This window comes from Lutjanus erythropterus, chromosome 18 (assembly GCF_056507025.1).
Source record: "Lutjanus erythropterus isolate fLutEry1 chromosome 18, fLutEry1.hap2, whole genome shotgun sequence".
Lineage (NCBI taxonomy): Eukaryota > Metazoa > Chordata > Actinopteri > Lutjaniformes > Lutjanidae > Lutjanus > Lutjanus erythropterus.
In genome coordinates, this window is record NC_139334.1 from 832,121 (window position 1) to 845,706 (window position 13,586).

Genomic DNA, 13,586 nt, shown 5'->3' on the forward strand with positions numbered 1-13,586 from the left:
CACACACGCATACACATACACATAACATTGACTTACATTCATTTTCCAGAGACTTACCTTAACCCTTGCCCTAACCATAACCCAGGTCTTAACATTAACCAAGATTTACATTATGGGGACTTACATTTGGTCTCCATAAGGCAGGCAAGTCGCCACAACATGAGTAATACATGCACTCACACACACACACACACACACACACACACACACACACACACACACACACACACACACACACACACACACACACAGTATGGTCCTTTAACAGTGTCCAAAAACTGACAAAATTAGCACTGATCCATTATCTACTGCCTTACGTTTCCCTAAAAAGAAAAAGATTTTCTGTATGATATCAGTTTTTCTTGTATCCTCTTATATGCTGTGAGTGGAATGCCATCAACATGCTTAACATGTGCTGGCTGATTGCACCATATGCCCCCACACATTAGCCTCCCATAACTGGGCTGCAGCTTAAATATGAAATTCATAGCCTTGTGTGCTTCATCCCCATCACTTAAACTAATGTGATGGGGATGAAAGAAAGATTTCTACTTGAGCGTGTGCTAAAACCTGTGTGTGTGTGTGTGTGTGTGTGTGTGTGATGTTAGCTACCTGTAACAGGCGGCGAGCGTTACATAATCTCTCAGAATTCAATATCCTGTCCATTTCCTGCCTCTCGAGGTGAGACTTTATATCCCGGCTTCCATAGATAAATATTCCCCACGGAGAGATTGGCTCTTTGGAATGTCGGACAATCCCACTCATTGCGCAGACGGGAACATACTGTATTGTGGTGACAGCTGGAGCAAAGAGTACAGAAAAAATATTGACTTTTATGACAGCTAATGCATTCCAATACCTACAAAGTGCTATTGTAATTAGTGGATCGCCCATGTGCTGCTTTCTTTACTGGACTATACAGGGGTTACAATGCAAGGATTTTGATGAATGCAGGAGGTGCAGTCATGCTGGGCAAATCACACATGTACACCAAATTCAATTCTTCTTCTGCAAACTTAAAAAAAAATCTGTACTGGACTTTTTTTTATTTTTGAAATGTTTTATTTTCTTTCTTTTTAAATGCACAATATGTATCAATGTTGCTATTTTTTCCCTCTAAGACCGTTCCGACTCGTCCCACCCTACTGTGTGACAGGCTACTACTACTGTGTTGTGATTGGCTGTGAGCGCAAGTGTAGATATTGCCAATTTGGGGAAGTTTAGGGTGTTTGTGTGATGCTAAATGGGTGGGTGTAGGCACAAAAAGTACTTGAGCTGTAGTGCTGCAACTAACGATTATTTTCATTATTGATTAATCTGCTGATTTAAAAGTTAATAGTCTATAAAATGTCAAAAAACATTATGAAAAATGCTTATCACAGTGTCCCAGAGCCCAAATGGACGTCTTCATTTATTATCAAAATTGACAAAGGAAAGCAGGAAAACTTTACATTTACGAAGCTGGAGCCAGTAAATATTTGATATTTTTGCTTAAAGAATGACTGAAAGGATTAATTGATTATCAAAATAGTCTGCAACGTATTTCCTTTGATTGACTAATCCATTAATTGACTAACCCTTGCAGGTTTATTGGGTAGGTGTAGGAAAAGATCATGTAATCACGAAATTGCATCTTCAATGAACCAATCACAGCACACTACTCAACAGCCAATCAATCAAAACGATAAGGAATGACAGACTTTGATCAATAACAATGTCTTGAATTGGCGTGTGACCATCTGAGTTGGTGTATTCATTGTTCATTGTTCACGGATGAGGTAAAGTATTCTAGTTTAATTGACGTTATATTTAGTTACATTTGCCAACTTCCCTCTTGGACTTTGAACAAATGTAAATGGGGCTGCTGGCTTTTTTTCTAGATGAAAAGCACTATAATTAAATATTAATTAAATATAATGCAAGTACACAACTTTTTTTTTTTTTTTGGTACACATTTTTATGTGGAAATGTTACATATTATGCCTTTAAGTGTTCTGCAGATCCCTCCTGTGTTTATGTGGTGGTATTTCATTCGGTGTTTAGCTGCTTGCCAGTGCTGTCTTGGTTTTAAAGGGCTCATGAGGGTCCTGCTGGGCCTCTCTGAGCACATGGGAACAAAGTGTGAGACGTCCAATTACCAGAGAAACTGGAGTCCTCATGGAAACATGTTAGCATGTCACTGAGAGCCAGTGTATATGTTCTGGCCAGACTAGATGTATAGGAGTGACTGGGCCAAGTTGGCTGCCAGAGATTGGACAACATGAAAGTGAAAATATGCTGCGGTGAGATATCAGGGTTTTCCTTGGATGTTTTTGAGACAAAGGTGGAAAAGGCCAGAGAGTGTGGCATGTGCGGTGGACGCAGTGTGCTTAAATGACAAGGTCATGATTTGGCAGATGAAAGTATCCATAGGGATTAAAATTTTTTGCAAAAATGTAACAAAACGATAAACAATAAAGATTGTGATCAATTGATACTGTTCATTTTAGCACAGGAATAAACATAAAAAGTGACTTCTTCTATTTCTGTGCCCATTTCACTCTCCTGGATTTATTTTTTGATAAAACAAAGCACAGAGCACAGAATGTGATGGGAAAGAATGATGTGACCAGTGAAAAGTTACCAACAGGTGGATTGAAAAATGGCGAATTTTGACCTGTGTCACCTTTGTGTCTGTACCGGTGCATTGGTGTGTGCTGTGAGAGAGGAGCGAGGGGGGAGACCCGCCCATCAACTCTGAAAAACAGAGTTAGCTATTTTTATTTGATAAAAAGAACATGTTATAGGCCCTTTTAAAATATAAATTAAATAATGGAATTAAAAACAAATCTACAACTTGAATTTCTGTGTGGGCGTCCTGTTGGCGGGGCGGGGGTGTCTGTTGGGAGGGCGGGGCGCCCTGCCAAATACACTATAGGGGAAACACTGTAAATTATTAATACATTAGCAATCAAAAGAGGTGTGCTACATGACACCAGTTTAGGTGATTTTTTTTAAAGATTGTGTAAAGCAACAACTGGAACTGAAGTGAGCTGAAGTGAACTGCTGGGCTGATTTGGACTGAGAGAGTCGCTGAAGGTACATTTGAAAGTGATCATTAGGGAGGCGGAGGCAGTGTTTTTCGTGAGTCAGTTTGTGACACTTACATTGTTGGGGGACCGTGGCTCTGACATGTCATTGAACCATGTTTGAGGTCCGCACAAAGAATCCTGGACTCAAAAAATCGGGAACAACAGTCTATTGGTCTTACCCCTCAATTCGGCCATTCCCAGTGGTTTTACGTTTTCAGCAACTAATTTTCATTCTTATGGGAAAGTTAGCAAAAGGTACTGATGTTAAAAAGCATTTGCATTTTTGTTAAAATTTTCAATAAAGGTGGCAGCCAATAAAACAGATAGGCAGGGAAAACCCTGAATATACAGCTTGTAGCATGGTATTATTTCTTTTCTGCCTCTCTTATTATCTCCCATCCTCCAGTGCTTTTGCTCATTATTTCAAATTCAGTGTCAAGTCCTGCAAACAGTAGCAACCTGACACTTCAAACTGCTTTGGGTTCAACTGTGGCCAATTGAATGTTTGGTCTTTCTACCCCCCTGTTGTTCCTGAAGCCTGGGCTTGAAATATATAGATCTCTTACAGTCTGTGAGCTCAATTATCATTGTCAGTGAAACCTTTTAGGAGATCTCAGATCTTTAAGATGGTTTGTTGCATGACGGCAGGGGAGCCGCAATCTGTAATTCCATCTCCTCTTTCAACAGGTGCTTCTGCAAACGTAATAGCCTGCCAAACACACAGGGAATATTCCTGAACTCTGGCTTTAGACAGGTATTCAGGTCTTCAGAGAAACAATATATCCCTCAACAGATGGTCGTAACAAGAGGAAAATATACCTGATACACTGCTGGGGATTCCAGTTCTCCTTTGCTGAACCTCAGACTGTAAATCATATTTAATGTCACCAGACGTGAGGAATGTACGGTGTAGTGTAAGTGTGTAATTGCTGTAATAGAACAGAGGGGTTGACCCTAAACTGTCACAGCAGAGCACGCGACTGGAATGTTTTCACCCCGAACAGGACCATAAGCAGAGGACAACTCTGTTTATATACATATAAAATATGTGGTCAGAGTCAGAGGTGGCAAAAGTACACACATTATGTACTCGAGTAGAGGTACAGATACTTGTTTATATTTAGTAAAAGTGAAGATACTGATTCCACCCCTGAACTCAAGTAAAAGTACAGGCTCTGAAATGAACTCAAAGTATAAAAGTAAAAATTATGTTTTAGTCTTGTTAGATCTTTTATGCCTTTTTTGTCTTGTCACGCCGTTTACACTATTTTTGTCATGTTAGATGATTTTTGTCTTTTTGCGACTTTTACGTTGTTTTCATCCTGTTATGTGTCATTCATAATTGTCATCTTGTTACATCTTTTACATCATTTTCATCTTTTTACATATTGTTACTTTGGTTTCGTCATTTTCACCTTATTTCATCTTTTATGTTGCTTTTATCTTGTTGTCTTTTACATTGTTTCTGTCTTGTTACACCTTTTTTGTCTTATTGTGTCTTTTATGACATTTTTTGGTCTTATTACGCCTTTTGTGTTGTTTTCATCTTATGTATTCTTATGTTGTTTTGTTACTTGTTTCATTATCACAAGGCTGTTTTTTTGTCTTGTTAAATATAATAATGTTTTCATCTTGTTAAATCTTATCACGTCTTGTTACGTCTTTTTTTGTTGTTTGCATCTGGTTATGTCTATCGCACGTGATATGCGCTGATGGATACGCCAAGAAATTATCTTTTCTGTATGTTTCATCCGTTTAGGTTGAAATCAGCGTAGATGTTGGGAAGGCAGCGGTCAACTATGCAAATTAAAAATGATAATGATAATAAGAATGATAATTCCCCTTGAAATGCATTAGAACTAAAGTAGTGAGTAGCTGAAAATTTGTGTTAAAATGTAAATAAAAAGTAAAAAGTTCTCAGAAAAAATAAGTAGTAGTATAAGTAAAGGACAGATACCTGTAAAATCTACAGTAGTACAGTAACAAGTATTTGTCAGCGCTGTCATACAATGTCCACGTCCAAACACAAACTCTCCATTCATATTAAACTGCTGTTTGCACTTTTACTAACTGGCTCCACTCTTTGGAGTCTGGTGTCTTATCACAAGAATTTAATACCAGTCATCAACTGCGATTAAATGATTTGATCAAGAATGCAGCACAAAGAACAGACTAACCATCACTTCACCTTTTCAGAAGTCCCATTAAAAGGGCAAATATTCAGGAAGTGATGTGGACTGATATGACTTGGACCCCCAAAACAAACCTCATGTTGTAATCATTTCATTCGTCCCAAAACAAGACGAAAATTACAGTACTTTACTCCGGCTCGTGAAACTGCCAGAGTAAATGTTGCATTGGACTCGACATGTTTTCGAGGGCGTGGCGGCGGGTCGTAATTCAGCTGAAGGGCCAGAGCGAGGCAGTTAAGTTGTTAATCTCAGCGTCAGAATCTGTCTGGCATCGTGTCCGAGGCTTTTCAACAGTATAGTGGAGACGACAGCCAGCTCGAAAACCCCAAGCTGAGCAGTACAGTGAGTTCTTTTGTTGTTGTTTGAGTCGAGCTCGAGCTCAAACGCTGGCACCGAGCGCTGTAGATCAGAAACAGTGGTCATTACGAGCACATTGGACAGCTCTTGTACTCCAACCCAAAAAGCTGTAGTGGAGCTGCTCAAGTGTTTATGATTCATAAATCAGTGGATTTTCTGTGTCTGCAGCTCATTTTTATGTCCAGGCTTGAAGTTCATTGGGTTACTGGAGATAATTGGAGGATTTTATGTCAGTGACGATCAATCCAGACTGATCCCAGAAGGCAGTCTGTCCACCTTAATCAACAGAAAAGGTCATTTGCTTTTAGCCGTGGAGCGTCACCATGCAAATATTGAAGGAACGTTTTAGAAATGAAAGGATTGGGTGTTATAAAATATTGATTTTTCCATATCAAGAAGGAACTTAGAGAGAGTTGGTGATCTTTAGCTGCAGCATGGATGACCTTGTAGTAAATTAAAGGGAATATTGAGCACTTTTCATGAGGATGTTCAGTCAGTGTTGATGGTAAATGCAGTCAGTTGAAGCAATGAGTGTCTCAGTGCTGCTATGTTGATGGAGAAAGCTGAGTTTTCCTCCTGCAAAATCTGTTGTTCTACTTGCATCCAGTGATGTCACAGTGATGTTCAAATATCCCTAATCCTCTTTAATATACAGTCTATGGTTGGAATATTCTTGTCTGGCCGAGTTTGAAATGCATCATAGTTGTATGAGATAACACCGTGGCTAATTTTATTGTCTTTCTCTGTGTCTGAATTACTTGAAACTACTTTACATATGTGCTGTAAACACTTAATGTCTGTTTAGATCATACGAAAAGACAAAAATAAACAATAGTAGGCTATATGGCTACAAAAAGTAAAGAAATTATAACAGAAATCACCCCACCGTTAATTATTCTTTATATAATGTGATGCTAGTTGTAGCCCCTTTATGCTGCTCCAAAACAAAAATTATACAAATACATGGATAAAAAAAATCATCATAAAAGTAGACTGTTTTTTATGGTGGAGTGCAATAGGAGACTTTGAATATGCCTGCCGTCTCTGGAAAGGTGCACACAACGAAAGAAAAGCATCCCTGCAGTAATGAAGTACTGTTTGTTGCACATTTTACCTTTAACAAAAAATTGCAGAGTTTTGCAATTTTGATAATATTGCGATTAATTGTGCAGCCCTGCAGGACATCCTCAAAGAAAGGGATGAATTTTCCTTTTAAATTGATGTATTTAAAGGACCAGTGTCAGTGAGCTTGCAGCTTGCAATCATTTTGCCTCTCCCTCCCCTTCCAAGTGTCGGAGAACCTATGGAAACCAAGATACTGGGAAAAATATGTGAATGGCCATATCTAGAGCCAGAGTTTGGTCTGTCTATTCTGGGCTACTGTGGGGGCACAAAATGGGTGTGGAAGAGTAGATATGTGTAGATATAAAGAGCCCATTTCAAGGTAGCAAAAACACAATGATTCTTATTATGCACTAAAGAAAACATAGGCCTCTTATGAACGTTATACCCCATTCCTGTTATATTCTGCCAACAGATCCCTCTAAATCTTACACACTGGACCTTTAACATATGTTTAATTGATAATCTCAGACATAATCTGCTGGTGGAGCACTTTTATTATTATTGTAAACAGATGTACTGCCATCAGATCTTTTGTTTCTTTTATTACAGAGTCATTTTAGTTGATGGCCCTGCTTTTTCCACCACATTTTTGGAAAAAAAAAACAGGCATTTTCTGAATGTCCTCTTAATTTTTGAATCAGGAGTTAAATTTTTGACATATGTTCAAATTTAAAATACACTTCAAGCATTGGCAAAGAATTTCTCCAGCTATTATCCTCCAAAACTATCCAATTTTGCCTTAATGTGGCATACTGTAAGTTTCCAACTCTCGTTGACGTGCACACAGTAACAAGAACAACAACAACGCTCCACCAGCCCTCTAAGCCCCTGCTAAACAAGACCAGATGTGAACGGGGAACATGGTCTCTGTTTTCCCCTGTGCCTTGGGTTGCTCGTGGCATCACGCTTCCTCGGATTGGCCCGGACAAATTGATCTCAGACAGAGCTATTTGAAAACTATTGTGGAGTGCATTTCGTTCCTCAAGGCACTCCTTCTTTCCCTCCATGTGATGAAAGCTGTGGCAAGTGAATACTCTGAGATGTTGTGACCCAGTTATTGTGGACTGGACTGCCTGATCCAGTTAAGTCTTCATGTGGAGGTTGAAGTATGCAGCCAAGGTGGAAAAAGTGGAGGGATAAAATTAGGAGAGTGACATAGTATGAAAATAACATATAGAGTACAGAGTGAGTATGGTGCAGAGGTGGCAAAAGTACACACACTCAAGTAAAAGTACAAATTCTTGTGTTAAAACAAGACTAAAAATCAAAGTACTGATTAAACTTTTTACTTAAGTTAAAGTGAAGAAGTACAGGCTCTGAAATGTACTCAAAGAATAAAATAAAAACAAAATGACCAAGAGGAGGACTCAGGTTAGAGATTCGATTAGCTTTGCACAGAAACAGCCAGCAGAAATGTCGCTCAGAGGGCAACTTTTTACTTTTGTTGTCATCATTTTCACCTAGTTACATATTTTGCATTTGGTTTCCCTCCTTTCCTGTTATGTCATCGGTGGCTTGTTATGTCTTTTATAGCATTTTTGTTTTGTTACGTTATATTTGTCTTATTACATCTTTTTATATCATTGTTGTCTTATGTATTGTTCCGTTGTTTTCCTCTTGTTATGTCCTTTACTTAATTTTTGACTTGTTATGTATTGTTACGTCTTTTACGTCATTTTTTTTTTTTGTCACATCTTGTGACGTTTTCATCTTGCATCAAAACTAAAGTAACAAGCCTGTTTTGAAAATATAGGGAGTGAAAAGTACAGATATTTGAGTTAAAATGTAGGTAGTAAAAGTAAAAAGTTGTCAGAAAGTTTTGAGGTAACTCTAACCCTAACCCTAACTCGTTAAGTTTTAAAAAAGTTTTACCAACTACTAATCTTTTGTTGAGATAATGAACATTTCTTCTTTAGATAAACTTAAATCTTTGAGTTTTAGAGACCCCTAAAAATTGGATTTAAAAAAATATAGAGTAAATTCATTAAGGTGAGAGTGAATGATGGTTAAAATTTTAATATTTTCAATTAAAACCATTCGATTTTCAGACACCAAAATAATGACAAATCAGGTTCACAGTTCATTGTGACCAAACTTAGTTGTCTGTCAAATCTATTGCAGTACATTTCCTTGAAAATTAGTTATCGCAGATAATTTTTTTTACAGTGCAAAGTGATTCTTACATTTGCCAACTGTAAAAATATGTAGCCTATACATCAAATAATTTAATATATATAATTTATGTTTCATAAACAATAATAGCTTATGTCTATGGCTTGGAGCCTTTTCTTATAAAACTTAACAGTGACAAGCAGCTTCAGACAGTTTTTTTTCTTTTCTATGGCCACAAATGGCTCTTGAATGTAAAAGTAGCAGAACCCTGATCTAAACCTTAATGTTTGCATGTTTGTTTGTTTGTTTGCACATCAGTGTTTGGGATGCAGACTTCCGACTGCAGTTAGAAGTGAATAAATATGTTACTTGTGCTGAATCCAGCAGAGCTACACTCTTAACATGTTGCAAGTGATCTTAAAGTGACTCAGTCTGTGTTTGTGTCCCTGCACAGGAGCAAGAGGACCCCAACAAGCTGGCCACCAGCTGGCCGGACTACTACATCGACCGCATCAACTCCATGGCTGCTGTAAGTCAAGCACATGTCACGCAAACACAACGTCTGTCGAAATCAGATGACTGAATGCTCCTCGCCAACTTTAACTTCCTTATTACAATGCAGGTCCCTTGCTTCGACCACCACCGCTCGGAGGTCACTGCTCCCTCAGTCACTCTTTCTCAGACTCTCTTGGCTTTTTATCGCCTCCCTGCCGGCTGCTCGTTATGTTCGCATGGCCACATTCTTTCGCCGTGACCCCGGCATTCACACACACTGTGATGACAAACAGGCCGTTTAGACACTCAGCAGTCCGGTCAGTGGGAATGACTGTCAGAGATGCGGAGCGAAGCCAGGATGACAATATTCATTATTTCCAGCCAGCGTGGCTGCCAATAAAAACAGCACGGTACCGTCACAACCACGATCTCAGTATCGCTTTAAACATGACTGCTGCGATGTGACCATTTGATTGGACGTTCGGTCACTGACCAGTTCGACCTCTGACCCTGAGTCCTCATGTGGACGACATGTTGGCTCCCAAATGTTTGGAGATCATAAAACATGACATTTTAAGAGGGGCTCTTTAAGCATGACATGTAAGCATGAAATTTAGAGACCAGCGAGAGCCTCTTGGACTTTTCCACAATTTTTTTTTCGTCATCCAGCCAAGCAGACCAACACTTAGTGCATTTACAAGTATTTCCAGGCCGTGAATCAGATAAACTGTTCAACCAGAACCTACACAGACCAGCACAAACATAGATCCAAAACATAATGGCATTTAATATGTTTATTGCCATGTTGTTTGTTTTTCTGGCAAAACACGCCTGTAGCAACAACCCATGTTGGACGTTGCTATTTTTACAGCTGTTTTTGTTTACTGGCTCCACTCGAGGGACCGGAATGAGCTACTTCTGGATGATGCACCGGTACCTGAGCTTAGTGCTGAAGTCTGGAGAAACTATTTTACCGTCGTTCTCTTAAAGGCTCAGACAGGACGCACACACACACACACACACACACACACACACACACACACACACACACACACACACACACATCTACTGTATTTTAAAGTCCACCTCATGTCAGTCATGTTTTAAACAAGATAAAATGCCCTGCAAGACTTACATGTAGCTCTGAATCTTGCCTTCATTTAGTATTCAAGGATTCGTGAATATGCAGAAAGTCCCCACCCTCTAATAAGCTCCTGTAATACGCTGCTTATTTAGGTTGTTTAGTGAACCCTCCCAATCTATTTATTGGTAATTCTTGTTTTCTTTTGTTCTCTAAATTATATTTATTTTCATATTTTGAAATAAATCTATTTTATACTGTAAAACATTGCTGTTAAATACTAATCTGTGGCCCACTGTTGGGCCGTGAAGGCCCTGCATATGAGCCTTGAGAGGTTAGTTATAGTCTGCTGAATGCATTCTGATAATAAAAAAATTAGGCTTATAAACGTGTTTGTGGAAAGGAAAGAAATAGTTTGTCTACTCATAAAGTAAATGCAGGCTATCTTTAATAAATAAATAAATATTTTCTTGTATGGTGATCATTTAAATGAATGAATCTTAAAACCTTTTTAAGGATCCCTTGGCCACGGACCTCTATAGGTCCCTGGACCACTATTTGAGAACCACTAGCATAGAGGGTGTGTCAGTGGGGGAAGGAAGGGGGAGGACTGTACGTCATTATTCATAAGATCTTTTTTACATTTCTGGATGTTGTAAACATGGACTGAGACTCTTTTATCACCTTTCTAAGTTGACAAGAAGCAAAATTGGAACCATTTCCAAAGCAGTCATTCAGCTCATTGTGCCAGTTATTCAAACTGGTGAACATGCAACTCTGAGCAGCCAAGTTGAATTTCATCCACTCGGCCAATAGATGACATTTGAATCATAAAAGTTCATAGGACCCAACATTACTGGTTCCAAGAAATTTCCTGCAGCCTGTTCTGTTTCTGTCCTCCGTTTTTGTCTATACTACAACAAGAGCCAGTGTGATGAGATATTTTCACTTTTCTTTCAGTGGTTTCACTTCTTGTTCACTCCAGTGTTGTGTAAGTTCACACTTTAAAAAGAGCTACTGTAGCTCAAAGTTCAGTTCACAAAGATTAGAAGGCGCTAGTTCACATTAATAGTTCACAGTTTCAGTTGTTTTTTAAAATTTGAATTTAAATTTAAGTAGAACCTCCTCCAACCAGGGATGCTGGAGTGGACATAATCATCTCATACTAACTGGTGCCCAATTAATATGAAGTCTTGGGATTCACAACAATTTGAGAACTTTTTAAATTGCAGCAAACTTGAACACCAACATACTGTTGATATTTCCAATTGGGAGGTCAAAATTCTGACTTTTCGGTGCAAAGTGAACGTCCCATAAGACATGAGAACTGCTGCGACATGAAGACAGAGACAAGACAGAGGAGACAAGCGAATATAATGCGGATCTGTCTGTTTCTCACTGTAACACAATCTCCAGTCTTCAGTGCCACACTGCTTCTCAGTTATGTAAGTGTTATGTTTTGTAATATTGGGGAAAAAACTTGTAAACAAAGACAAATGTATTCACATTGTAAGCAAATAAAATAATATTACATCAGAGGTAGATTTGGCTTTGCATGCATGAAGAAGATTAAAAATTCATAACTCTATAACAGATACAATAACTTGTTGAGAAATGTAATTTTTTGCTGTCTCCAGTCCCCTTCTTGTACAAGCAGTCCCTTGTTCGAGCTCCACTTTTGCAGTCTCTCTTATTCACCATAACTCGACCAATTTCCTCCCCTTCCTGAATCATTTTTCACTCCCGCTATCAGTCTTCCATTTTCTCCAGCGCCGTGCCCCAGACAGCATCTTGACAAGAGCACATTTTAAAACTTGTACATGACTTCATGTCTTGGCTCTGAGGCGAGCTCACCAGGGGCAGCCCTTCCACAGTAGCTGAGTTATTGGATGAGCTCATTTTCGCTCTGCCGCCCAGAGAGATTACTGCACAACCAGCATCTCCAAGTTCATTCATAAAAGCGTGTCAGAGGCCCAAGGTTGTTCGTTGGCTAGGAAGTGATAATTCGAGTGTCCTGGTGATTCTGACCAGACTTTCTGTAACCTTGCCGTGTGTCCGGGCGAGTGTGTTGAGCTGCAGAGCTCCTCGCTGGACAAGGACAGAAAATGACATCAGAACTCAGCTATTGCACTTATTATCAACCACGAAACAGTAGGAGTGGGAATCACCAGAGGCCCCAGGGTACAGTATTGTCACGATACTTAATCTATGATCTAATTGCGATTTTAAACAGTTTGCAATATAATGATGACTATAGTGATTATATAGTGACTATATGACTATATGATTATAGTAACTAATTGCAATATACTCTTTTTTATCAGCTGTTTTATTTTAATAAGATAAAGTTTTCAGTCCGTTTATCTCACTTCAAGGATTTTTATTGCAGCAAAATGTGATTGTTAAGCATTGTGACCTCTGCTGACCCCACCAGAAAAAAACCCAGCACCATCTAGTGGGCAAAAAAACCCCCCACATTATTATGTTATTCTAGAACCAAAAAGCTTTTGTAATCTAAAAATCTACACTTTATACAAATAACTAATATTGCAGATTCGCATTTGCTATATTAATAGTTCGTGTAATAAAAGATCGATACTCGGTGTTTGTGTATCGATACAATATAAACACGCAAAATATCTGTATCTGTAAGCTGTATTATGTCAGACACGTCAGAAAGTGAGGAAGAAAGCTGGCAAACATTTCTAAATGTGGTAAAAGTGATAAAAACTTTACTAAATGATCTTGTCATCTTACCTTTATCAATATTTTACAATACAATGCAATTAAACTTTTGCAAAAAAACAAAGCGCCTGTATCTGGAGGTTATTGCCAACTAATGGCTTAGCTTTGATGTTAAAAGACACTCACTTGAAAAATCTATTATCTTACGCTTGCAAGTTTTAAAAATATTAGTTGCCATACAACATGATAAGAAGCAATTGTCATGGAAATATATACTCACATCCTAATGTAAATGCAGCTTTCAGTGGTGGCTGTTAGCATTTCACTTCAATTTGTGTAATCTGTACACAACAAAATGTGATAGAGGAGATAAGATTATGATACTATAACAGAATATTGTGTCCAGTTCACAATTAAAGACCAATAAAATTGTTTAATTTCACTGCATTCCACTCGATTTCAGTTGTT

The 13,586-nt window shown here is 38.5% G+C and overlaps 1 protein-coding gene across 3 annotated transcripts in view; it reads left to right on the forward strand.

Annotated features, from left to right (window-relative positions):
- The window catches only part of daam2 (dishevelled associated activator of morphogenesis 2), a 145,104-nt gene that overhangs the window by 77,824 nt on the left and 53,694 nt on the right, over positions 1-13,586 (forward strand). For all 3 annotated transcript variants that reach the window (XM_084742332.1, XM_084742334.1, XM_084742333.1), the window contains exon 4: positions 9,312-9,386. In XM_084742332.1, coding sequence (XP_084598458.1) covers positions 9,312-9,386 — 75 coding nt within the window. The remainder of the gene's footprint in view (positions 1-9,311; positions 9,387-13,586) is intronic.